This window comes from Arvicola amphibius, chromosome 7 (assembly GCF_903992535.2).
Source record: "Arvicola amphibius chromosome 7, mArvAmp1.2, whole genome shotgun sequence".
In the NCBI taxonomy this organism is placed as follows: Eukaryota; Metazoa; Chordata; class Mammalia; order Rodentia; family Cricetidae; genus Arvicola; species Arvicola amphibius.
Genome location: NC_052053.1, coordinates 92,973,273 through 92,999,873, shown reverse-complemented (window position 1 = coordinate 92,999,873; position 26,601 = coordinate 92,973,273). Strand labels below are relative to the sequence as shown.

The 26,601-nt window shown below is 43.2% G+C and overlaps 1 protein-coding gene across 1 annotated transcript in view; it reads left to right on the top strand.

Annotated features, from left to right (window-relative positions):
- Positions 1-26,601, top strand: part of Ttll5 (tubulin tyrosine ligase like 5) — a 213,509-nt gene that overhangs the window by 100,265 nt on the left and 86,643 nt on the right. Inside the window, 4 exon segments of the mRNA XM_038335728.1 lie at positions 23-150; positions 2,364-2,447; positions 2,965-3,357; positions 9,591-9,775. Of these exon segments, the coding sequence (XP_038191656.1) occupies positions 23-150; positions 2,364-2,447; positions 2,965-3,357; positions 9,591-9,775 (790 nt within the window).

Below are 26,601 nucleotides of genomic sequence, written 5' to 3'. Positions count from 1 at the left end.
CGAATTCTCTTCTTCATTTCAGTGAGGCTGAACTGGAGGAGGTGTTGACTTTCTATACCCAAAAAAACAAGTCTGCCAGTGTCTTCCTGGGGACTCACTCTAAGAGTTCTAAGAACAGCAGTAGCTATTCTGATAGTGGGGCAAAAGGTGGTAAGTATGCGAGCTAATGATTGAGCCGCGCAAACAGGTGGAAAACCGAGCTATGAGAGAAGCGTCGGGAATAGGAGCCCTGGCTGCACACTGCTCTTGAGTGTGACTGTAGCCTTGACTGTCCTTGAACTCACTATGTAGATCAGGCTGGCCTCAAACTCACACAGATCTGCCTGCCTCTGCCTCCCAGTGCAGGGATTAAAGGCATGTGCCACCCTCCCACCCCAGCTGGGTAGGGTGTTTTTGTTACTGTTGTTTGTGGACCTATTCCGTACCTAATTGGGGTGACTGATATTCTTGGTTCCAAGCCCCAGATGCTATTGGTTTCCTTCAGGCATTGTGATGTTCCCTGTGTTTCTAAAAGTTCTCACTGCTGAGGTTTGGAATCAAATGTGTACCAGACTCTCTAGTTCATATTGTTGTTATAAAAAAAAATAGCAATCACTCTGTATCAACAAAGCTCTGTGCTTTCTATGGAAGATCAGTTTCAAACCTAGATGCAAATGTAGCAACATAGGAATTTTATCAGTATTTTAGTACTTTATTTATTTTGCTTGTGTGTCTTGTGGCATGTGTGTCTGTGGACTCCTGTGTGCCTGGTGCCCGTGTAGGACAGAAGAGGGCATCAGATTCCCTGAACTATAGTTGTAGATAGTTGTCAGGTGCCAGGTGAGTGCTGAGCACTGAGCCCAGGTCTGCGCAGACCGTCTCTCCAGCCCCCTCGTCAGTATTGTGAGTGCTAGATTCAATTTCTCTGCTCTGAAGGCCAGCCCAGTCCTGTGAATATTTTCTGAAATATTCAGGAAAATTGGTCACTTCAATTGTAAAATGAGTTTCCCAAAGAAACAACATAAATTTTGTTTGTGTTTACAGGGCTGCAGATTGGTCCCAAAGCCTCAAAATGCTAGACCAGCTCTCTCTAGCATTGACATCCCAAGCCAGTGTTGTAACTCACTTAGGCTATTGCATAAAGCCTCCTTAGTGGCTATGTTCCTGAATTGTACTTTTAGCGGTCCCTTTAAGCCCCACTTTCTCTTGGAGTTTGTTTCTAGCTTCATATTCATCCGTCCATTTTTTTCTTTCTCTTATTTGCTGTATTTTGCATTATCCCCTTTGATAGCTGCTAGCAGTTCAATGACTTGGCCATCAGAGCCCTTGAGTTTATCAAGTGTATTGTCTGGTGTGTGGAATGGAGTGGATGAGTGTGAGAAGCTGATGAAAATCTGAAAAGTAGCAGTAGCAGTGTTGTGGACGGGAGGTGGAGAGATGTTTACAGGGAGGTCAGAGTAGGGAACAGCGCATTTACCTGGTGAGATGGGGCCCACACGGGCATTCATATGGCAACTTAGCCCTTGACAGTAATGGAGAAGACACAGTAGCATGTACCAGCAGCTCCTGTTAATACAAATGGGACACTTCAAATTCTCAAATTTGTTTCTTAAAGATACTTTTATATTAGAAGATAAATTCCTTCATTTATCTATTTGTCTAAACCTAGAGAGGGGTATGAAGGTTTCAGTCAAGAAAAGAAGCATTTGATAGTTCCGTGTCTGGGTTCATTTCATAGCTGAGCAAGCGATAGCGGGTGCTGGTGGAGCAGACAGGACCCAGATGCCATTATCCTCTGAGAAACTCTCTTACGTTCTTGTACAAATCTTGCCTTTGAAGCAGACTTGGAGCACTTCTCTGAGTTATGAATAGCTTTGGACTGCTCTGTTTCAGAATCTGATGGTAGAGAAACTACTACAGTGGAAACTGGTTTTATTATTCAGTATAGTAATCAGCCTGTCTCAGGTAAACTGAGGCACATACTTTAAGCTACAGAGTCGAAGTGGCAAGCCAATAATTAGTGAGGCTGCCCTTGTGCCTCACAATGCTGCTCCTGTGCATGCGTGTTGTGGATTTGGCTCCAGCGGGTCCTGCCAGCCACTGTGATCTCTTATCTCCCCACCCCTGCCCCAGCCTGGAGTCCCTTTACTTATGTCATTATCCAGGCATGTCCTAGCTGGGTCACACAGTCAGTAGATTGCTGCCTTGGGTTTGAGTGAGATGGTGCTCATGTGGGCAGTCGTTGGGAGTTGACTGCTCACTGGAGCTGTTGCCGTCCTTTAAAGGTGTGGTGGCGTGTGCATGTCTCCCAGCACTGTCTAATGCTGGTGTATCATGTTATGATTTTGATAGTAAAGCACTTAAGTCAGTATTTTTTATTTCAGATCACCCCGAGACAATTCAAGAAGTGAAAATAAAGCAGCCCAAACAGCAACAGGCAACAGAAATCCACTCCGATAAATTATCTCGTGAGTGTTTGAAACACATGTTACGCTATGATACACCTCTAACAGGAAAACCATTGTCAGGTGTTAAACATTTTAAGCGCATGGACCATTATTGCCCTGGGAAGTTTCCTTTTGTTCTTCCCTTTCCCTTAGAATTTCCTATTGGTAACTTTATTTCCTTCGAAAGCATTTTCCATTTTCTTTAGAAGTTCTGAGTACTTTCTTTTTTCCCAGAGGGAGAGGAATTAGCTGCTCCTTGTAGAAACTTTGTCCTGCTTACTTAGCATTTGTAGAACGTGCCTGCTCTGCTTTGTGGGGGATGTCTCAACTCAAGCTTTTAGGAAGGGATAATCATAAAGTAAAATTCTTGTTACCAGGCTGTCTCTGGTAAGCAACGTTTATGACGTTCAAGATGAATACTCGTTAAAGTCTGCATGATTTCTGTTTCATGTTAACATATTTTGATGTTCTAAAATTGTATGTTTATGTGTCCTAAAATGACCTGTTTTTTTGTTTTGTTTTGTTTTTGCTTTAATAGGATTTACCACTTCAGCAGGAAAAGAGGCTAAACTAGTCTATACCAATTGTTCTTCTCTCTCTGGTCCTGCTGCTGTTCTTCTGCAGAAACTTCCCAGCACCCACTTGTCACCTATTATTACCACCTCTGCCCTCTCGTCAGGTCCTGGCCACCATTCCTCTTTATCTCAGATTTCTCCAGCTATCCCCAGCATGCCTCACCAGTCAGCACTTTTACTGAACCCAGTCCCCGACAGTGCTTCTTCCTCCCTACACTCTGGGACCCAGAACATAAGCCCCGCTGGCCTGCCACGCTGTCGATCAGGCAGTTACACCATGGGCCCCTTTTCCTCTTTCCAAAGTGCCGCACACATCTATAGCCAGAAACTGTCTCGTCCCTCTTCAGCAAAGGCAGGTGAGTGAGAAATGAAGACTGCCTGCCATGCCAGCCCCTCCCCAGCCCCGTGAAGGTAGAGCTCCCGCTGTTCCCTTTGCTTTTGATGCCTTCTGCTGTGACTAAAGAGAGGTCTTGCTTTTTGTCCACGAGCATCCATTCATTGATACAGAACGAAACAGGACTGCTTTTAGGTCCTCTAAAAAGGAGATGAATAAGACAAGGCATCTAGATTTCCCACTGCAGACGATCACAGACTGTGAAGACACTCTGCATTCTTTCTGATTCACGTCACTATTTCTGACAACATTTACAAACGAATACATAACTAAAGGCTTTGTAAGATATGATATTTATTTTTAAATGAAGTAGACCCATATTATCAGTCAAGTTTTCTTTTCATTTATTTTATGGCATTGGGGATCGAACCCAGGACCTTACATGTGTTAGGCAAGCACCGTACCAGTGAACTATATCCCCAGCCCAGTTTTAATGACAGCTTTGTTGAGACATAACCCCTACTCAGAAACTTGGCTATTTCGTATGAATCCAATGGGCTTTGGTATGTTCACAGATGCTTACAACCAACACCACTGCCTAGCTTCAGAATACTTTCTCTTCCCTCGAAGAAACTCCCTATTAGCAGGCACCCTCATTTCCTCTTCCTCCTAGCCTCTGACAAGCACAGGTAGCTTTCTTTTTCTACAGATTTGTTTATTCTGGACATTTCACATAACTAGAATTATACAATAAATGGCCTTTGTGATTGGCTTCTTTCACTTAGCGTCGTGTTTTCCAGGCTCATCTGTTAGAGCATGTGTCACGTGTAATGCCTGTAAACAGCTGGTGGTGTTCTAGTGTATGGCTACAGCATTTGTTTGTCTGTTCGCCAGCTGGGGCATCTGTTTTTCCCTACTTTGGCCATTATGACTAGTGGTGCTATACGCAATGTGACAACCTTTACACGTGGACATCATTTTTTATTTTCTATGGTATATAGCAAGAGTAGAATTACTAGGTCATGTGATAAATTTCATGAGTCCTCATTTTGATCAAGCAAGTTCTTGCTAACATTTAATGTTTTTTGATTTTACCCATCATAGAAGGTTTGGGTTAGAATCCATCTGTCTGTTTACCTGTCTGTCTATGTATTTTTCTATTGTGTAGAAGGGTTACAATTGGCATTTCCTTAATGGCTAATGATTTTCTCATGCCTTTTGAGTATTTGTTTATCTGCATAAGGGAAATGTTTGATTTCTTTGCTAGTTTTTCAGTTGAGGTATATCTTTATCATTGTGTTGTGTTCTTTATGTATTCTCTATACCGGTCCCCCATCAGGTGAGTGCTTTAGCAACGGTTTCTCCCTGTTTATTGGTTCTTTTCACTTTCTTCAAGCATAGAAGTTTTAAGTTTTGATGAAGTCTAATTTCCCTATTTTTTCCTTATGTTGCTTATAGTTTGTGTCATATCTGAAAACATTAACCCAAATTTATAAGGATTTTCTCCTGTTTTTTTTCTTCGAGTTTCACGTTAGATTCTTACATTAGGAACTTTTGTCCATTTTCAGTTACATATTGTGTGAGGCAATGAGGGGTTAACTTCATTCTTCTGGATATGGATATTCATTTTTTCCAGGTCCATTTATTTAAAAATGTTATTTCCCTACAGTTGAAAATTTTACCTGCGAATGGAAAGATCTCTTTCTGGAGTCTCAGTTCTGTTCCTGATGATTTTGTTTCAGTCTTACACAAGCACCACACTGTCTCCTGTAGCTTTCTACTAAGTCTTGAAATCACCAAGGCTTCTCCCAACTTTATTCTTCTTTCTCAAATCTTTTGAGGCTTTTTTGGAGTTTCTTACATTTTTATGAAAATTGTGGGATTGTCAATTTTGCATTTTAAAAATTAAGTCCATAGAGATTATATGGTGAACCATTTTGGGGAGTGTTTTAACATTGGTTGAGATTTTAAATAATTTAATAATGCCCGTGTTAAAAATGAGTTATACCTAAGCCACATCTTATAAATAACTACCTTTAGTCAGGCTAGGTGGTACATGCCTTTAATCCCAGCACTCAAGGGGTAAGAGCATATGAATCTCTGAGTTGAAGGCCAGTTTAACCTACGTAGTAAGTTCCAGGCCAGTCTGGACTACATGGTGAAACTTTACCATTAAAAGGGGTGGAGGGTGGGCATCAAGATGTTTCAGTAGGTGAAGGCACTTGCCACCAAGCTGACAGCCTGAGCTCTGTCCCTGAGGCCCAACTAGTGGTGAGAAAGAACAAACTGCAGTTGTCCTCTGACTGCCCCATACATATGGTGCTGTCTGTGTACATGTGCCCCTGCACGCGCACTGCATAAATAGATGTATAAATGTAGTCTTTTTAAAAGATGATTCAAACAGAATAGCAAGCTTGTCTCTTGATCATATTTAGGATTGTGCACCCAAGAAATAGAGAAAATATCTAGTCAAGAACACATATTTATAAAACTCAGTTATATCCTATATCATAAGCAAGAAAATAATTATAAGATTTGGAGTCATATATTATCATACTTTACCCACATTGCAACTGAGTTAAAGGCCAATAACAAAGGAATATATAACAAATCTCTGTATATTTCAAAGTCAAAAAAGGGAAAAGAAATTTTAATATAAAGAAAATATGCTAGAACTGAATAGCAATGGACAGCTGCGTGTCCTGGTGTGTGGAGGAGGAGAACAGTGATCTGCATCTAAGGAGAAAGACATCAAGAGCTTTGCCAAAGCTGCACAATTCGTAAGTAGAATAAAGATATCAAAGCCACTAGTGAACTTTGTCTCCTAAAGAAGATATGCATTTGGTGAAATGGATGAAGAAAAGAGAAGACAGGAACATTATAGAAGGAATAAAGAAGCAGACACAGAAAGATGTATAGATGAGATAAAATAGGATATGACCAACAATTTATTCCCCCAAATTGAGATGGACAAACTTCATTAAAGGCATAACGTGTAAAATTGATTCAGATTGTGATGAAGAAGGCCAGAATAGTCTTGTGAGTATAATTGGTATAGTACTTAAAGCTTTTCTCTGAAAGAAATAATAAGGCCCAGATAGTTTGATAGGTAATTTCTAATGCTTTTTCAAAAATTAGATAACCCTGGGATTAAACACTGCTAGAGAATAGAAGAACACCCTTTAACCAATTTTGTGTGATTGGATTTGTCTTGAAAACAAAATAAGTTAGTGGTAAGGTTCAAGAGGAGAATTAGAAACAGCCTTCATTTGTAAATGCAGACACAGAAATTCTAATCAAAATAAAAGCCAGCCAATGTAGCCACATCGGAGAGAATATGCCATAAGCAAGTCTGTTCAAGGATGGGAGAGGTTCAGTTGTATAAGATGTGGCAGTGGTAAAAGGTGTTCCTGGCATCATTGTAAATTCAGGAAAAGATTGGGTAAACTCCACATCATTCATGATAACCCTCTGCATACTGAGAAGAGAAGGTCCCTGTTAGCCAGAACAGAGGCCATCTGCCCCGTGCCGGCAGATGTGTCTGTCTCAGTGGCAAAATGATGACCGCGCTCCTATTCTTCTGTTCAGCGTTTTACTGGATCTTAAAACCAGCATAAAAGATTAACAACTGATAACTAAAATGGAGGCAATAAGATATAGTTGCAGATAATATTCTGTCTACCTACAAAATATAAGACGGTCTCTAGGTGCATTTTAGAAAAGACTTAGCTGCATGATGTTAGACAAGAGTTGTTTGAATTGAAATTTTATGTAATGAAAAGAGAACACGAAGTTGGATGAGTAGTGAAGGGGGAATTGGGAGAGGGTGGGTAAAAACAGTGTCATGAAAATACATTGTGTAAAAACTGCAAAGACTCAAAGAAGTTTAAATGTTAAATTTTATTATGTATACTTTATCAGCTGTGGTGCTTATGTACTCTTGGGAGTGTGGGCATCCTGTGGGGCGTGGTCAGCCTCCCAGAGGCCACACTCCCAAGTTTAGGTTCTTTGATATTGATTATGCATAGCCTTTGAGTCCCATCTCTAATTGAGCTGTTTATAGAAAGCATCTTGAACATTAGCAGAAAACTGTAAGCTGCCCGGGGGAACGTTAAGACGATGTTTTCTAAAATGTGGAAAATCCTCAGAGAAGACCTAAGTCAGCGGGCAAATGTTCTGTGTGTGGCATAGGAGGCCTCAGTTCACACTCATCAAATTGATCTCTGGCTTCAAACAAAAACCTCAGCGAGTATCTGTTTAACTCGTAAGCCTGTTCCGAAGTGGTGAGCGACACTGAGGAGCTCTGAGTTCTTTGTTGAGACTCACGTAAAGGTAAAAAGTGTGGTGTCGGCAAAAGCACACGATGACCAAAGGAACAGAGTAGAAAAGTCACACAAGTTGGTAGCCTTGTACATCAGTGGGACAGTGTCTTTCTCACACACGGTGCTGTGGTAAGTGAGATCAGACCCCTGCAGGCCTCAACCATGCATAAAAATAAATTTGAGTTGTGAATGGTGACACCCACACTTGGGTTGTGTAGGCAGGAGTATCCTGAGTTCAGGAGGCCAGTCTGGGCAATAGAATGAGATCCTGTTTCAAAAAACAAAAGCATTTTTTCCAGATATAGAACTTAATACTTTAAAAAATTCTTTACAGGTTATTATATGGAAACAAAAGTAAAAACAGAAGTACAACTCTAGTAACTCAAGAAAATTAACTACAGAAAAATGATAAGGTTATCAGGAAAGCAGTAACGTCCAGCATCATTGTTAACTGGGTAACTGGTTAGCCTCCTAGAGAAAGGGGAGTTTGGATGTTTGACAGTCCCGAGCATTAAAGGATGTGTGGGTCAACAGGAATGTCTGCGTAGGAGTATAGGACATGCCACTTGGATCCTGTCACTTCGGGTTGAAGATACATGGACCCTGTGACCTAGCAGTCCCACCCCTGGGCAGAGGCACAGGGTAAACCCTACTGCAGTATGTGCCCGAGTGCCACTGTGCTGTTTATAACCACAGTCGGTTCAGGGAACTGCCGGACAGAAGAACAGCAAATAAAATGTATGAATTTGTCCATGCTGGCCAGCGAGGATGCCTCTCATCGGTGCCATGTTAAATGATGAAAGTTAGCACTGGGAAACGACTATTGGGAGATGCCTTTTTAAGGAGCCTGAAAATAACCAAATTATCTAGTATTTATGTATACACATACAGGAAAACATTCCTTCGTATTTAATAAAATTATGTCCGAAAGGAGGAGAATGAATGAAAGAGGGAGAGTAAGGATGGAGAGGAGCAATTGGTTAACGTATGCTAGTGGTAGAAACGTCACAGGTGTTCATAAGGTGCCTGTAACTTACTCATGCCTTGTAAAGCTGTCTGTATACACCAGTTAATACAGTAATATGAAAAGGCGTTTTAGAGCAGCGTCGCTACATCGTGTCTATAGGATGATAATGCATTGTAAGAGGGCGGAAGGGGCTGGGAGGTATGGCTCAGTAGTAGATAGAATGAGGTTCCAGCTCCACCCCCATCCCCCGCACCACAAAGAGACGTAAGTGGATAGAACAGGAAAACGTGTAGTATTTCTGCTTTTGTGACTCAAAACTAATCTTTCAGTGAGATATTTTATAATCAGAAAAGAACCTTGAACCTTGATTTTATTGTGACCAAATAGTTGGAAGAAACTTGAACTCTGAGAGGCCCGTAACTCATGAATACAAGGCTGCTATTCTTTAAGTACACTTGCTTAGTTTAGTTGCTCTTTCCTACCTGCTTCCCTTTGGCGCCTTGTAAGAATGTGAGTGCTGTCACCATGGCTGCCACAGACGGCGTGTGTATTTATGTAATAAAGCCAAACAAGAAGCAGAATTTCAAGGTCTGGGTTCTCTTTTGTTCCTGCTGATGCTGAGGTTAGATCCTAGTGCCATGTGGTTGCTTGCTGCTCAGCTGTCCCCAGTTAATCCTAACACTGGCTCTCCTCATCTCCCAGTGAGAACATTCTCTGTAAGCCAACACACACCAATAAACACATGATAATCTGGCAGTAGGAAGACTTTCTAGGGCATGGTAAGGGTTTCCCTTTTTTTTTTTTTTTTTTTTTTTTTTTTGCCATTCCGAGGTCATCTTTGGCCTTCACATTGTCAGAGCTCCCTAGGACTCAGCAGAGTGTCTGTCCACTGATACTTGTTTGCCGTTGTTCTCCTTTTATTCGGGACATGATTTCTAAGTGGGTGAGAACTCTTCTCTTTTTCAGCAGGTTCATGCCATCCTCCTAAGCATCATTCAGGAATAGCCAAAACTCAAAAAGAAGGTGAAGATGGTTCATTCAACAGAAGGTACAACCAAAGCCTGGTCACGGCCGAACTCCAGCGGCTGGCAGAGAAGCAGGCAGCCAGGCAATATTCTCCAGCCACTCACATCAACCTCCTCACCCAGCAGGTAGGGGCAGACCAGGCTGGGCTCTTTGGGCCAGGGAGTGGGTGTGACGTGGCGGGTGTACCATCCTTCCCTGGCTCAGCTGGTTTCTGTGTATTTGTGATCTGAACTGTTTCTCCTTAACTGTGAAGAAAATGACTCTCACAGGCATTGCAAAGTTAAATCTGTTACTGGCTCTTATGATACACAGTACTGCATAGGTAGTATCTAAATTTGAACTGTAAATATGATTTTCAGGCATTAGAACTGTATTTTATATATATATATATATATATATATATATATATATATATATATATATAGAGAGAGAGAGAGAGAGAGAGAGAGAGAGAGAGAGAGCCTGTTTGCACCCATCATTAGTGTTTGTGGAAATGAGAGGACTATTGCAGGGGTCTGTTATTTTTTTTTTTTTTCTACCATATGGGTTCCAGAGATTAAACTCAGGTCATCAGGCATGGCGAACAAATGCCTTTATTTACTGAGTCACCTTCTCAGCCCAGGATCTGTCCAGTGAGTTTTATAGATCTTTTTATCAGAGTCTCATAACATTTTCTTCTCCACCCTATTGTCCTTCTGTTTAGTTCGTGATCTTAGAATGTTTCATGTCTAACGATCATTGACATTGACACAGATATGGCAGACATAGACCTGACGGCCCTGACTCTAGGATATGTGTGTGTGTGTGTTGTGTGTGTGTGTGTGTGTGTGTGTGTGTGTGTGTGTGTGTGTGTGTGTGTGTACGGTACATGGCACTTTTATGACCTTTGGGTTCTCTTTGTTCTCTCTTCTGATAGTCTTCATGGGATTGAATTAAAAGTAGAAACCTTCTTCCTTAATGGAATCAAACCTTCCAAATGAGGTACTGATAGTATTCCCATGATATTCACTATGAGGTTACATTTTTTTATATTCCTGTTGTGTTAAGATTTTTAATTGATTGTTGTAGTGATGACTAAATCTGGGGAGTAGAGGTGAAAATTGCTTCAAGTACATGTGAAAGTAGGAAACACACCTCTCTCTTATGGTACCCCAGTTCTCTGTTAAAAAAATATATTAGAGCAAAGAAAGATAAGCCTGACGTGGACTTGGCTTTCCCCGCCCTCGTCTCAGCATAGCAGGCAGCAGTCATTTTCCCTTTCAGTCCCTAGGAGTTTGAAACAAACAGGTGGAGAGACCAAAGCTGTAGTTGGAAGCAAAGAAATATGACAAGGTGGCAGTGAGACTGGAAGGGGACTGGACAGTTAGATATCTGCCATAGACGAATGGGACTAGGCATGGCCATAGGAAATAGAGAGGAAATTTGAAAATGTCCACTGTTCTTAGGAAAAGTGAAGATTGTTGGTCATGAGCTGGCATTTTGGCTTCCAGTTAACTAATCTAGGAGCATCAGGAAATTATTATCAGTATTAGTGTATTTACATATTTTTGATTTCTATCATTGGCTATGTTGCAGAGCCCAGAAACTTCTAAGATCCTGATCCTATAGGAATCAGGTTTCCGTACCCTCACTGGGAAGCTAACCCCTTCGTTCTTTCTCATCTGTAATGAATCTATGTGCCTGTGCTCCGCAAGCCCATCAGCTCCCGTTTGTGAGAATCAGAACCTGCCATTAGATGTCAGCCTTAACTTTCTACGTTTCCGCAGTAGGGTACTGAGGGAGGTGCTGTACCATGCAAAAACCAGGGTGGAGCACCTAGGAAGGGGCAGATTAGCCAGCCCAAGATTTGTGTCCTTCTCTTACTGACTGCCTGCACCATCCTGAGCACTTCATTTCTCAGCCACTGCGATGTGTTTACTGATGGGAAAAACACAGCCAGGTCATAAAGATGGGGTGTGAAAGGCTCTTTGCAAAGTCTTGATGCCATTTACTGGGGAAATAGTTATTTTGGTCCTTTAGGCTTTTGGAGTACATTGTCTCTAATGTGATGACAGTGAGTTGTTAGAAAAATGCATTTTGTTAGAGAAAAGCTCAGTTGTTACTCAGCCATTTCCTCTCCGAGGACACAGTTACTTATTTTATAATTTGGAAACTTCTGTTATTTTTTTCTGCTACTTAATAACTAATAATGCATTGTAGTGGACTTTAACGTTTGTTCTCTAGCTGCTTTTTCTTTTATGCTGTGTTAATAAGGAAAGCTGCTTCCATCTCTTAACTGAACTGAGTGATAAATGCCTATGGCTTTCCGGAGGGAAGTGGACAGGAGCTCTGGACGGTTCTCTGTGCTCGCACCTGGGAACTAACTGTAGCCGTCAACACAAGCAGCTTTGTGTCCATAAGCCGCGGGTGTTTGGTTTCCTCTGACTCCATACTTCCTTCTCCCTCAGTTCCTGATTCAATTCTGTATCTGTGCTTTCTGATACGGATATCAGAAAGTGGGTGCCTAGTGGATAGCTCCCTCCTCATAAGATTAATTCTGGATATATTAATACTGTTGCTTTATTGTGGTAGAATTAATTATTTTGTTTTCTTACTAAATCCCTCTTTGTGCTTTCCTTATCTTTATTTCTCTTTTTCTTGAGTTGCATGTCTAATTTATTTTCATCCACTCTATGTTAAAGGCTATGAATTTTCCTCTGAGCATTGCTTTAGTTATATCCTGTAAACTATTATCTAATTGTTTTGTAGGCAAGAAGTTAAGAGACTTTATTGGACAAGGAAAGCAGATTTTAAATTATTTGTATATAGTGAAAATTTATATAAAATTAAATTATAGAGTATTTCTGAGAAATTTTATTTTTTAATTTTTACTAATAAAAATTTAATTACTTAAGGTTTTTAATTTATTTTTCAAAATAATCTTTTCTCATTTTACATACAAATCCCAGTTTTCTCTCCCTCTCCTCTTCCTGCTTTCTCGACCTCCCACTTACCTCACTCCCATTCACTCCTCAGAGAGAATAAGGCTTCCCGTGGGGAGTCAACGAAGTTTGGCACATCACTTTGAGGCAGGACCAAGGCCCTCCTCCCTATAACTAGACTGAGTAAGGTATCCCTCCAAAGAGAATGGACTCCAAAAAGCCAGTTCAAGCACAAGGGATAAGTCCTGGTCTCACTGCCAGTAGCCCTGCAGACTGCCTCAGCCACACAGCTGCCACTCACATTCACAGGGCCTAGTTTGGGCCTATGCAGGTTCCCGGTCTGTCAGTCTGGAGTCAATGAGTTCCCACTAGTTCAAGTCAAGTGTTTCTGTGGATATCCCATCATGGTCCTGACCTTTTTGCTCATATTATCGCTCCTCCCTCTCTTTGACTGGAGTCTGGGAGCTTGGTCCAGTGCTGACTGTGGATCTCTGCATCTAGTTTCATCAGTTGCTGGATGAAGGTTCTGTGATGACGATTAAGGTAGTCATCAGTCTGATTACAGAGGAAGGCCAGTTCAGGTACCCTCTCCACTATTGCTTCAATCAAGAAATCTCTTTTCCTGCTTTCCCTCTCTGTCCTTCCCACATCTTGGCCATTCCGTTCCTTCATGTTTTCCTCCCCAGAGAAGAGAAAAAAACATTTTATTTTTATCTGTAATTTCAACTACTTGTCTTGTTAGTCAGTGGCATTTTCTATAAAATTTGGATTTTGTTATGATTATTTATTTAAAAGAGAACACTTTATCCAAGCCCCTAAGAGCATCCCATCAATGGTGTGACATCTCTCTGACTGAGAAATAACTCAGTCCTATAAGAGTAACCACTCAAACAATACTGATAGCCAGGAGCACACCAGAGATTTTCTCGGGGAATGTCAAAACTACCTAAAGGACAACCCAGCTCGCCGGTGGAGATAGAAAAAAGGCCGAAGCGGTCTTCTTAGAAGCGCTCATTTTCAGCTCCATCACAAGAAGGGCAGAAGCAGCTTCCTGGAACCCTGGCGTACGTGTCTGTGGGGCAGCAGGTAGAGTGGTGAGTCGGACTTGGAGAGTCATCTCTGGGCACTTGACCTGAAGCCGAAAGCAAAGCCCTGCAGGCTTCCAGGCCTTCAGAGGGGCTGGTTGAGCCTCTTGTAGGTGATTAGAAACCACCCAGACACAGGAGCTTGAGCGAGAAGCCGGGGAGCTGCAGGCTGAGGCAGTGCCGCCCCTTCCTCCTCTGTTTTCTAGTGAAAATACTAAGGGATAGTAAGCTTGCCAAAGACAGTTCTTCTTAACTACCCACAAGTGATGAAAAGGGACTTAGAATTTATATTAGAGCCTACATTTTTAAGGAATTTGTATAGCTAAAAGCAGAAGCTAATTTCTCTGAATTTTAAAACATCTTTTCTGCTGTTGTGCAGCTCTGTTTAAGTCCTAGAATAAGAATAGCAGACATTCTCCACCTCATGAACAGTGGCCCCTTAAACAATCAGAAAAATGTCTAATCTAGCATGCTTGTTTTCTGAGGTATGCATTGAATAACAATGTGCAGAGAATGTTTTATACCTCTTGTTGTGGGTGCACATGTACCTCACAGACACTGTTTAAGGGGGCTATCTTCGGGGATGGGATCATTTAGTGACTGAGGTGTGGGTTCCTTACAGCAGTGTTAAGAAGCATCTGTACCTGTAGCGGGAGGGGTCCTGGGATGCTGGGATAGGGCATCAGCTTAGGGGTGAGATCTCACTCTCTCTGCCTCAGTCAGGGCTGCAAGGGAGGGCAGATGAGCAAAGACAAGGCCCTTTGTGGTCATTGCTGGTAGTGCACAGAAGAATGTGGTGAAGGAGCCCAGCCTGTGGTGAGGAGCAGGAGGCAGGGCCGTCGAGGAGCTCTGGCCCTCTCCGGCCAGCGAGTTTGAGATTTCAGGACCCAGCTATCATTAGGAGCAGCTCCAGCTCTCCCAGCCTGGGAATTTAATCAAAGGGATAGCAACAGACCACCCAGGCAGGGCCCCACCACGAACCCGTGTGCCGTGTCAGTCTGCCCCCCAGCCAGCCATGCAGAGACGTGGCCAGGCCTCCTGAAATGTGCTGACAGACACAGAAGAGGGGGAGACGCTTTGTGCTCTTGAGATTTTTCATTTTGATGGGGAGCGGAGCAGAAAACCACTTGGTTCTTTCATTTCCGTTGCTCTGAGACTTCCCAGCCTAACCCTGGGGAAGGACATAGAAAGGTACAGAATGTTTGGGTTGCAGAAGTTAGTCCTTCACTCTTCCTCTGTATCCAGAGGGACTCTGGATCATGCTGTCTGTTTCAAGAGCCCCTAGAAAGGTCCCCAGTGGACCTTGACTCAGTCTCGGAGGTTCCAGTTTGAGAGTCAGTGCTGCCTCCTGGCATTGGGTGCTAGCGTCCTCTCTGCACATTACAGGCGGCAGGACTTGGCCCTGGAAGCTTTCTTTCTCCTTCTGTGCTCATCTGAACACATGAACTGCTGTGCACTTTAGCTCTGGTCTGGGACTGTTTACTGTTTCCTTTGACTCTATAGTCTTTGTTGATAGAAAATATACCCTTTAGTACCACATTTGCCGCCTGTTCCTGTTTCTAGAAAGACAACAAGGTAGATAGGGGAACCTTACCAATGAGACCTGGGAAGTTACTTGCCCTGTCTGGCTGTGTTTACCTCATCTTAAAAAAAAAAAAAAAAAAAGAGCAGAGGTAGAAGATTTTGCTTCAGACACAGGCCCAGAGATCCTGACCTGGGTCTGTCCTGAAAAAACCTCTCCCTTGAGACTAACTTTCATGGAACCAAAAGACCCCATGCAAGCTTCCAAGGAGGGGTGACCAACAGTCATACCCCTCTATGATGCTGTATGTAAGCCACAGCAGCCACCAGCATGGCACAGTAATCCTAAGGAGTCAGTAGTAGCATGTGCACTGTGGCCGTAACCAGCAGGTCTCTAACTTGACTTAAGACCTGCTTAACAAGAGGGAACTCGTGCTTGGAACTGGAAACCTAGCCAACTCTCTCGGGCTAGTGAAGTCATGGATCTCGGAAGAGAACCCACTACTGCCACTTTACTAAAGGAGTGTAATCCCTAACTAGGCTCTAAATATTTGTCCTCTTACCCACAGATAAATGTAGTCCTTACTCCTCACCAAGGACACTTCTCTTTGCAACAGACAGAGACCATTACAGAAAACCACAACGTATCCTAATGTGGAGTGGTGGAGCCCAGTTCCGCCTGATACATCTGCAACACAACTCCTGCTCCTAAGGCTCAAGATCACTGCAGAAGGGGCTGCAGAACTCAGATTCTGAGAGCCAGAGGAACAGGCTTTGTTGGATGGTTGTATTGTATGGCAGTGTCAGAAGCTACACCCATGGAGTCTTCCAGTATGGCTGCCTAAGCGTGAGCTGAGTAAGGGTGACACCAGTAGACGTGCTGATGTGTAGGGGAAGCTCATGAAGCCTCAACCCTACACAGAGAGCACAGACAGCTGAGGGGTGCTGAGTGAGGAGAGTGAGGTGGTCCTGGGCTCTGTCCCCTTCATGCTGTGGGTGTCTTCCAGTGAACCTTTCCTTGGGGGAAATCCCCCTACACACACAGCTTTATCTGGTACCTCTGTGGATTTCTCCCAGAATGCATCATTTTTTTTAACTTTTTTTTTTTTTGTATGAGTGTTCTGTCTGCATGTATGCCTGCATGCCAGAAGAGGGCATCAGATCCTACTGGAAATGGTTGTGAGCCACCATGTGGTTGCTGGGAATTGAACTCAGGACCTCTAGAAGAGCAGCCAGTCCTCTTAACCTGAGCTCTCCAGACCTCCAATATGCATTCTAACCTTAAACTTTTGTGCTGAGTTTGAGGTCTAAATATTCAACTGCCTTCTAGACATTTCCGCTTGACTATCTTGCCAGCATCCAGACATTTGAACATGCTCAGAAGCATGCAAGAAGACTCTTCCATTCAGTGGATCTGAAAGCTGTTGGCTTTCCCCTTTCTTTTCATTTCTGCCTTGGTGCATTGATACCCCTGAAACTCGAGTGTGGAAGCCTGGCTTATCAGCACCTCCATCTCCATCTTCCCTGCACCAAGCTGTTGCTAAGTCTTGTCATTCTGACTCCAGTGTCTCCGCTCTGCATCTTCTCTAAGTTACATCACTGCTCCGCCAAAGGCTTCCATTATCTCTCAGGTGGACAGCACAGGTACCTCTTAAACGGTCTCCTGGCAGTGTCCTCCTGCTTATCCTCCTCGTTAAAGACCTCTTGTTATGTTAAATCACATGCCTGATCCTAGTATTCTCTGCTCTTAGAATCTCTGTGATGTAAAACCAAACTAGTGGATGCTACCCATGGTCTTCCTGAGAGTCTGGCTGCAGCGCACTGCCTGTCTCCGTTCCAGCGCGCAGGGTTTTGCATAGCTCTGCTAGGGTTTCTGCTAATCTGTATGCCTTAATATTTGCCATCTTCTCGGGAGAGACGACTCTTAGTCACGATGTCTGATCTATACCTCTGCATGAATCCCATTGGTGTGCTGAGTCCGCCGTCTAATTGTGTATCTACATAACTCTCTCCTTTAACAGACATTGAGCTCCTTAAGTTTGGTGTCGATACCTCAGACCTGACTCAGGGACTGTCCTCTGTGTCTGTGTGTTCTCTGGGGTCAGTATAGTAAATTCTGAAAAGCCTGCATCTGTTCTGAACATGTACAGACTTTTCCCCCATGGTCATTCCTCCTAAACAACTAAGTACAACAAAGTTTTACATAGCCTTTACATCATATAAGTAATCTATCTCGGGGGCTGGAGAGATGGCTCAATGGTTAAGAGCATTGCCTGCTCTTCCAAAGGCCCTGAGTTCAATTCCTGGCAACCACATGGTGGCTCACAACCATCTGTAATGAGATCTGGTGCCCTCTTCTGGCCTGTAGGCATATACACAGACAGAAAATTGTATATATAATAAATAAATAAGTAAATATATTTTTTAAAAAGTAATCTATCTCAGGTGCTTTTATGAGAGGGCATATGGATGCTATATTTAAATATAGTTATATTTTACATAAGAAACTTGATCATCTGTAGATTGTTTTTGTTTGAGACAGGGTTTCTCTGTGTAACAGTTCTAGCTGTCCTGAAACTGTTGTAGACCAGGCTGGCTTCAGACTCACACACATCCACCTGCCTCTGCCTCCCAGGTGCTGGGATTAGATTTTTATATCTTTAAAAGGCCCTACAAGCCATACTTTGGGGATGCTGAGGGACAACGATATTTAATAAATGTGCTCACTCTTTGTTATTATTGCTACTACTACTACATGGTGTTGGAGATTGAATGCATACTAGTCTTGTGCATACTAGTTAAGGACTCAGTTGCTGATCCACAGCCCCAGTCCTTAAATGTGTTCATTCACTGGACTATAAGATCCTTGAAGACCAGACTCTGTCCAGTTTTTACCCTCCACCCACAGTGTTCTCTAAAACATCCAGACATAGTTTTTAATAAACCAATGAAGAGTGCCTGCCACCACAACCAGAAGTCTTCCCATCGTGGTCATGCCTTCAGCCCGTCACCAGCCACTCTTTAAAGCAGGTGGATGATAGTCATTTTGCATCTCTTGCCTCTGACTGTAAACCACATAATGGCAGTTCTTTCTAACCCATCACTTAGTGCGGGATCTGTACTTTCTACAAACCACGTGCTTGGTAAAGGGGAAAGAACTTCTCTTCTATATGCTCTTGGGTTTTGTGTTGTCTTTTAAGACTAATACTTGCTTTTCCATTCCTTTTCAATGATTGTAGCACACCTGCCCTACACACCAAATCAGCCGACATTAATCGCATTCCTACTTTGTCCTAGGCAGTATGTTAATGGCAGTTTGTGTTCATTATCGCTTCCATTTTAGGAGCAAGGAAAGTGCTTTTCCCATTTTTTTTTTTAACTTTTGAAGATGAAGATACACAAGCTAGTAGGATGAGTGACTGCTAAGGTCACACACTGGAAAGTCACCGTACCAGGACTCCATCTCTGATCTCTGCGACTCTGTGTGTTTTGTCTTAGTGGTCACTGCCTCTTCTTCCTCTGAGTCAGAACTCAGATGGACTAACATGGCTGAGCATTGTATTGCCCCGCTGTTCTGTGCCACCACTGCAGAACTGTCACTACGCCTTTGCTCCTGCAAAGACAGGACACCGGAAGAAACATCTCCTTTAGTGATTGCAAGCACTCTCTTCTCCAGGATGCAAGTTGAGAGTCGTATGCTCAATCAAGATGATCGACTATTTATTGAATTGGGCCCTCATTGGATTATTCTGTAGGATGGCCAATGCTTTCTTTTTAGTGGAGGAGGGGAGCCAATCCTGCCTTGGCAATCCCTTGCTCATATGTGTAAGTCTACTTATCAGGCGAGCAGTAGCCCCCAGCTCACAAAAACAGAATACATACATTGGAAAAAAGAGATCTGGCCATTTTCTCAGGCCGACTTCCCATGAATATCCAGCAGACTTTGATCTGGAGCTCTTACTGTTGTCTGGAACTGTGCGTGTAAGGGGTTCTGTAGATTGACGTTCAGAAGAGGGAACTATGTATGTAAGGGGTTCTGTAGACTGTGACGTTCAGAAGAGGGAACTATGCATGTAAGGGGTTCTGTAGACTGTGACGTTCAGAAGAGGGAACTATGCGTGTAAGGGGTTCTGTAGACTGTGACATTCAAAAGAGGGAGGCAGTTGCCAGGAAGCTTCAGATCTGACACATCGGTGCTTCAGAATTCTTCACACTTCCCAACCCCCTTTAGAGTATGATTAACATGGTAGCTCTTATCTCCTGGTGATTGGAGTATAAACTTGCGGTTCATTTTATCAGCATTCGGGAATTAAAAAAGGAATTTAAACTGCCCTAAAACATGTGTTTGTTGCTTACTGGAGCTAGCGATTTAATAACTACTCATGAGGTGTCTTTGGAGGAGTGTTCAAAGTATAATTGCTTAAGGGTGGCTTTTTTTTTTATATCCTTGAAAAAAATACGTTCTTCACTTTGCTCCAGAGTCACCAGCTTGCAAGGAGTGCATACCTCCCTCTGTGTGCTCATCTGGAACAGGATTGCCTTTTGTTCTAGGGACACATGTGAGAGAGAGGGAGGGAGAGAACCACCCCATGGCCCCACCCCAGATCCCTCAGATCTCTACAGCTGGGAGAGGGACAGTTTTCACAGCACCCACCTGGTCCACTCGTGTTCTGATGGGGTTTCCTCTATGAACACAGCAGAGATCACTCTCTAGTGACCCTGGTATGGTTCCAAGGACAGTGTGAACGCAGCTCTAGACAAGTCCATGTGCCTTTCAGTTCACATGATCCGTTTTGAGAATCAAATCAGAGATGTATTCTTCTGAAAAAGAAGAAAAGTGCACACATATAGACTTGTGTTCAGTTCTAAAGTGTGCATAGACGTCCCACACACAGGCTCCCTCTCAATATCCATGGACACTTGGTCTCCAGGTTTAGAGATCTTGAAAGCTTTGAGATAGTATGTGACCATTGTTATCGATAATTTGATCCAAATCCAAATCTCTCACCATCATTGCTACATACATATATGAATATTTCAGAGACACTCTGCATTAGATTGTCGTCTCCTTAGAGGCAAGGATTACTACTTTCATCCGCCTTCCTCCATGCTGAAAAGAATGGCAAATCCAGAAAAGTAGTAAATATTTGTGTGAATTAGTGAGATCATTTTGTGTAACAGTCCTCTAGATCTTATTAGAAAAGAAATCTAAGATTTGGGGGCATGCCGTGATAAGAATGTTACACCTGGCTGGCTGGTGGTGGTGCACACCTTTAATCTCAGTTCTCAGGAACCAGAAGCAGAAGAATCTCTTGAGTTGGAGGCCAGCCTGGTCTACAAAGTGAGTTCCAGGACATCCAGGTCTACACAGAGAAACAAAAGAGGGAAAACAAGAATGCTACACCTGAATGCTGCGCCATCCTTACCCATCTGTTTCCGTCTCCATCTTGATAAATAAATAGCAAGGTGCATGAAGTTTGCCTGTTGAGCCCGAGGTTTGTCACCATGAATCACGACTGCTTTCCTAGCCCTTTGCCATTTCAGTACCATGATGGAGTCATGCAGTATAGCCATTATGCTGAGAAGGGAACACGGTCTGAGTGCCAGAGCTATTATTTTACCCATTTGAGAACCTTGCCTCGGGCTTTGAGACCAGGCAGACATCATCTCTAAAATTATGCTAGGCACCAGCCAGAGCAATACTTAGCTCTCACTCTAATCACTGCTTATTTTATTTCCTTTAATTCCAAAGCAATCTCTCCCTTGTGGTCTGTGCAGAAAGAGGTAATATGGAACCTCTAATTTCCTTGCTAGCCTTCTAGTGACATTTGCTGCCCCACTGCTTACTGCTAACTGAAGAGAGGGAGTGGAGGGGGACAGAGACCTAGGAGATAGACCCAAGCCTTTGCCAAGACTGTTTGTTGAATTTCTTTGAAGTCCACTTTGTTTACTATTACAGTTGGTCTTCTGTATCCGAAGATTCCATGTCTCTGTATTCAACTAACCACAACTTTAAAATATTTAGGAAGTGTCTGTGCTGAGCATGTGCAGATTTCCTTGTCACTGTTGGCTGATTTGGGCTCATGCAAAAGTGACTCTGTGGAAGTCTCTAGGAGGGTGTATGCACACTGCGTTCCGATGTGATATGTTGTGGAGAAGGGGATGCTCAGGAGTGAACGAGGACTCAGAGTAGGTCGGTACTCTCACCCCAGCCCCGTACCACTTTTCCAAAGGGATTTGAACATCCTCTAGCTTTGGTATCTAGGGGTTGCGGAACTAGTCCTCGACAGATACCAGAATATAAGTGTTCTGGGGATGTAACCCTAAGTAAAATACAGTCCCTGACCTAAAGTGGCTTGTAATGTGCAAAAGGTAAAATAGGAAATTAATTTGTACTTAATAATATAAGCATGTCATGAAGCTTCTAGAACCTTACCCCTTAGCTCCTGAAGCAGTTTGTTGGCAGTGATTATTTATCGCCGAGGGAGAGCCTTTTCGGAGAAATTATACCTTAGGCTGTAAAACACAGCAAGATAGTGAGAAAACATTCAGGATTTCTGCTCTTTGCACGACCCCTCTTCGTGCTACGTCTGTTTACTAGTCATGCCCCCCGCCCCAGCAGCAATGAGAAACCCCAGTATTGTGTTGAGAAAGATCAAGCAGAAGGCCTTCTTTACACAGACTCAACCATGCCCTGGTCTGAGGTCAGCCTTAGCTATCACCATATAGGCAAACTACTCATGATACAAGTATCCGCTATAGGGGGAGAGTGCTCTGTCTTTAAGGGATGATGGTTTGTTATGTAGAACATGGATGCATAAAAGCAGATGCTGCCTGTGGCCTCTCCGATGGAGGACTTGAGAGGATACATGTAACACTTTATATCTGTTAACCTGTGCTGTCTTTTCAAATATTTACCAAGAGCCTTACTGTTTCTAAGAGTCAGTGCTTGGACTTAGTTTTCCACAATAAAGCCGGAGGTCATGGCACACATGAATCCTAAAAGCTGATCGCTAGACAATGACGGCTGGAATGTAGCCTTTACCTCCTTGAGGTTCAAGAGATGTCCAGCAAGGACCTTTCAGGAAAATCCTTTTGGTAATTACTATAAGATTCCACAGTAAATCATTAGCTTTGGTGACTAGAGCCAAGCGATGTGGTGTGTGTGTGTGTGTGTGTGTATGTGTGTGTGTCTGTGTGTATGAGCATGCACATCTTTGCCTACCGGGCTGAAGCCCCAGGAGACTTCATCTACCTGGTCTCCTGTCCACCTCCTTCTTGGCCGTGCCCTTTCTTGACTATTTTTTTTTTTTTTTTTTTTTTTTTTTGGTTTTTCGAGACAGGGTTTCTCTGCAGCTTTAGAGCCTGTCCTAAAGCTAGCTCTTGTAGACCAGGCTGGTCTCGAACTCACAGAGATCCGCCTGCCTCTGCCTCCCGAGTGCTGGGATTAAAGGCGTGCACCACCACCGCCCGGCTCTTTCTTGACTTTTAAACCAGTTTATTGTTAAAGAAAGGCCTCATGGAGTAAATCTGAGGAGAGACACATTTTCCTGTGGTCCTTGAACAAAACTGGCCTCAGACACCCTCTCTTTAAATGCACCCCCTGCTCTTTGTGTGGCAGGGCAGGGTGGGGGGCATTGAGACTGTCTCCTATGTAGTCCTGGTTATCCTAGAACTTGTTATGTAGACCTGGCTGGAATGTGATCTTAAACGTCACAAAGATCCATGCCTACCTCTGCCTCCTGAGTATGAGGGTCAAAGGCATGTGCCACCCTTTAACCTTGCCTTTTTAAATGGTAGAAAACTCTATCTCGCCTCTCCAACACTTTGGGAAAATAGCATCCCACAGAAAACAGATCCTATAGACAAGTGTGAACAACGAATACATGAACTTTTGAACGCATCCATGGTCAGATTACAAACCCAGCACCAAGGCCTGCCTAGGTGCAAGGGACAAAGGGGAGATCAATAAGTGATCTTTAATCCCCTCTTACTTAGCTGCTGTAACTGTCCATTAATCCTTTTCAACTCACTCCAGAAAACAACTCTTGGTTTGCCTGCCCTCACCACATAGTGTAGTACCACATCAAAGCATAGCTTGGGTGTGGCTCCCAGAAATTCCCTTTGTGTCCAGAGCAAGGGTATTGTTCCGTCCCTTGCTGTCTTCTGGTACCCTGCCTTTTCCCAAGTCAACCGTCTGTGTCTCAGGCATTTATTCCTGCTTGTTTGTTGCTGTCCATATTTTTTCTTCTATTTAGGCAGTTCATAGGGTGTATTTGAATTTTCTTAGCACTGCCATGTTTGAGATCTCAAATAGTGTTTGCTCTCATGTTTTAGATGGTCAAATCTGATGTAGCTTGAGGGCAGGCAGAGGCCACATTTCTCTTTGTAACTTCCCATTCTCCCTGTGGCCTTGCTTCTGATAGAGAGCACAGTGATTCTTTGTTGAATTACATTTGAGGTATAAAGTTTGTTTGAGCATGTAGGATAGCAAGTAACGTCAGCCAGGGACATCTAGTTAGGTCTGTCCCCAGACAGCCCCTTTGCATGCCAGAAGGGTATGTCTCTGAGTTGTTGGAACTGTTTTCTGGGAATCCATCAGGGCAGTTCCAAGGTATTTTAATTATAATACTGGCATCAACACTACCTTCAGCAAACATCAGTAACAAGCAGTAACACTTGGGCGGGCCAGGCACCGGAAACTGGCCACCGCCTCTGTTTCTCCTACCCGCTTTCCAATCCATCACCTGTATTTATTCCTGCTATAATTTAAACACCTGTCTAGATGGAATGTATGCAATGTGTCCTTAGCCCACACATCCAGATATTTGCTCACCTGCCCTATTCAGAAGGCTTCCTCTAAAATAAATACTGTTTTGGTACCAGAAGAAAAAATGCACTGAGGTCACCGTGGCAGTGGACACAAGGCAGAGAATGGGAGCAGAACATCTGGATTAGCTGCTGTAAGAGTGGGAGCTGAGGGAGAGGGAAGGGCAAGGAGAAACATCTGGCTAGCAGGCCCCAAGGCTTAGATGAGTTAGGAGCTGGTGGTCAGATTTCCCACAGGCAATTCGTCCCTTAGCTAGCCAGCCAGAGGAAGGCAGAGGTGGAAGTATAGGTAACGAGCTGGTGGGTTTTAGGTTTAAATTCTTGTTTAATAATGTCAGTGCAATAAGGAGTCTTGGACTCTTCTGGTTTGTTTTGAAATGTTTTGTATGCTTTTGCATCCTCAGCATGCTTTTAAAGTTTGAGCACCTAAACAACACCAAGAAATAGTGAAACCTGAATTTTTCTCTTCCTCCCCATCCCCCTTGTTTTATGACTTACTCCAACCAAGGCTTTTCTGTTGTCTGTTGGAAGGTCCCCTTGGCTTCATGGGGGACAGGAAGCCACGCATGTTCCCTTTCCTCTTCTTACCTTTTTTCCTACCACCTCCAAAAAGTGATTTTCAAACTTAGACGGCAAGTCGGCTGCCTGACTGTAGATTGGTGCTCTGGGGGCACTTGCACAGACGGAAACTGGAAGACGCGAACGCTGACACAGTGGTGGGAGTCACAGATAGGGAGGTTTGGCCTCGGGAAGTCCGAAAGTTAAATTTAAAGGCTACAGTTCGTGATTATTTTACCTCTCAACTTCAGTTTCTCCATCTATCTTTAAGAATAAATTAGTTCACACAGAGTGTGCTGAGCAGAAGACCTACAAAGAGCTGTTTATTAAATCAGCCATCATTAGATTCCTGTGATTCCATCATCATTGCCGCTAAAATTGTACCATGGTAGGACATCTCAAATGTGCTGATGCAGGGCACAAGGCTCTTCATAAGCTGCTTTGCCAACTTTATGCATAAAGATGTGAATACTGTGGCTGGAGAGACGGCTCAGTGGTCAAGACCACTAGTTGGTGCCGCAGGGGCCTGAGTTCAATTCCCAGCGCGCGTGCACACACACACACAACACACACACACACACACGGTGGCTCACAACCATCTATCTCTAGTTCCAGGTAAGCCAACACCTTGTCATTTCCATGGGCACATGGTACACATATGTACATGCAGGCAAAACATTCAAACACAGAAAATAAGATAAATCTTTTTTAAAAAGATGTGAGTAGTCATCATCAATTGGGCATGTTCTTTTTTAAAATTTAGTTTTATTATTTTTTTTTAATGTTTTGCCTTCCTATGTGCCTGTGGACCATGTGTGTGCGGTGCCCACAGAAGCCAGAAGTTGCAGGCTGTTATGAGCTTTCTTATGGGTACTGGGAATCTAACCCCAGTCCTCTGGAAGAGCAGTCAGTTCGATTAACTGCTGAGCCATCTCTCTAACTTGGGCATGTTCTTTTAATCACAGTTTCTATCGTTAAAAGTGGGTTTTAAATCGCCCTGCCTATCTTCTGGGCCCATTTGTGGCCAATGCCATGAATCTAAGAATTGGGAGTTTAGTAACATGCATTCTAGGTGGTGACCAGCTCAGGGAAGCTGACTGGCATAAGGGCTGTGACCTCCACTGTAAGAGCAATGACAAGTATTGCTATATGCTTGTGCATTTTGGCTAAGGCTTTCCTTTGAAGAAATTCTTTAGCAATAAAATGCTAAAGAATTATGTTATGGCCACACACCAGTACACACAGTGCCGTTTCTCACTTTCTCATCTATTCCAAGTGAGAGGGAAGCAGTTGCTGTGAGCTGGTGCCTGTAGTTATCTTCTTACGTACAGAGACCCCATTGGCCTGTGTACTCACCCAGTGCCAGGAGACCTGCCTTTCTTAGCAAAAGAAATTGTTGCTTGGATCCATTAGTTCAGGGATTCCTTTTGCCCATTATGGAAAAGGCTAAGAGGCTGGGACAGAACCAGGAGAATTTGTATGTAGTAATTTATCCATTATACATATTTATCTAGAATGGTCAAGGCTCCAGGGAAGTGCTGTCCAGTAAATTAGCCACTAGGTAGTTGAATTTTAAAATTAAAGTTTAAAATCAAGTTTCTCAGCCACACCAATTTGAACCATGTGTGGCCAGTGGCTGTTCCATTGGACAGTACAGATTGTCAGTTCATCAGCAGGAAGCATTCTGGCAGATTATGTTCTTTAGAGCAGAGCTGGAAAATAAGAATGACCTGCAAATTGTCCCTTGTTTCTTGTTTAAAACTGTATCAAATCATTCCATTCTAGTGTGATTAAGATGCAAACTATGTGGCTATACATAAAGGGTTGTTAAAAAGAAAGATCAGTTCATTCCTTCACTCTTTGGTTGATTGGCAGTGTAAGTCCTTGCAAGACAGATCTCGGAGGGAAGGGGTAGGGACAATAGGTGTGGTGCGTGTTGAGTGACTTCTAGACAAAGCTGGCGAGAATACAGTACCTGACAGTAAGGGCCAGGTTGTTTGGGAAGAAAAAGGTAAGAAGGCTTAAAGTTTTCCTGTT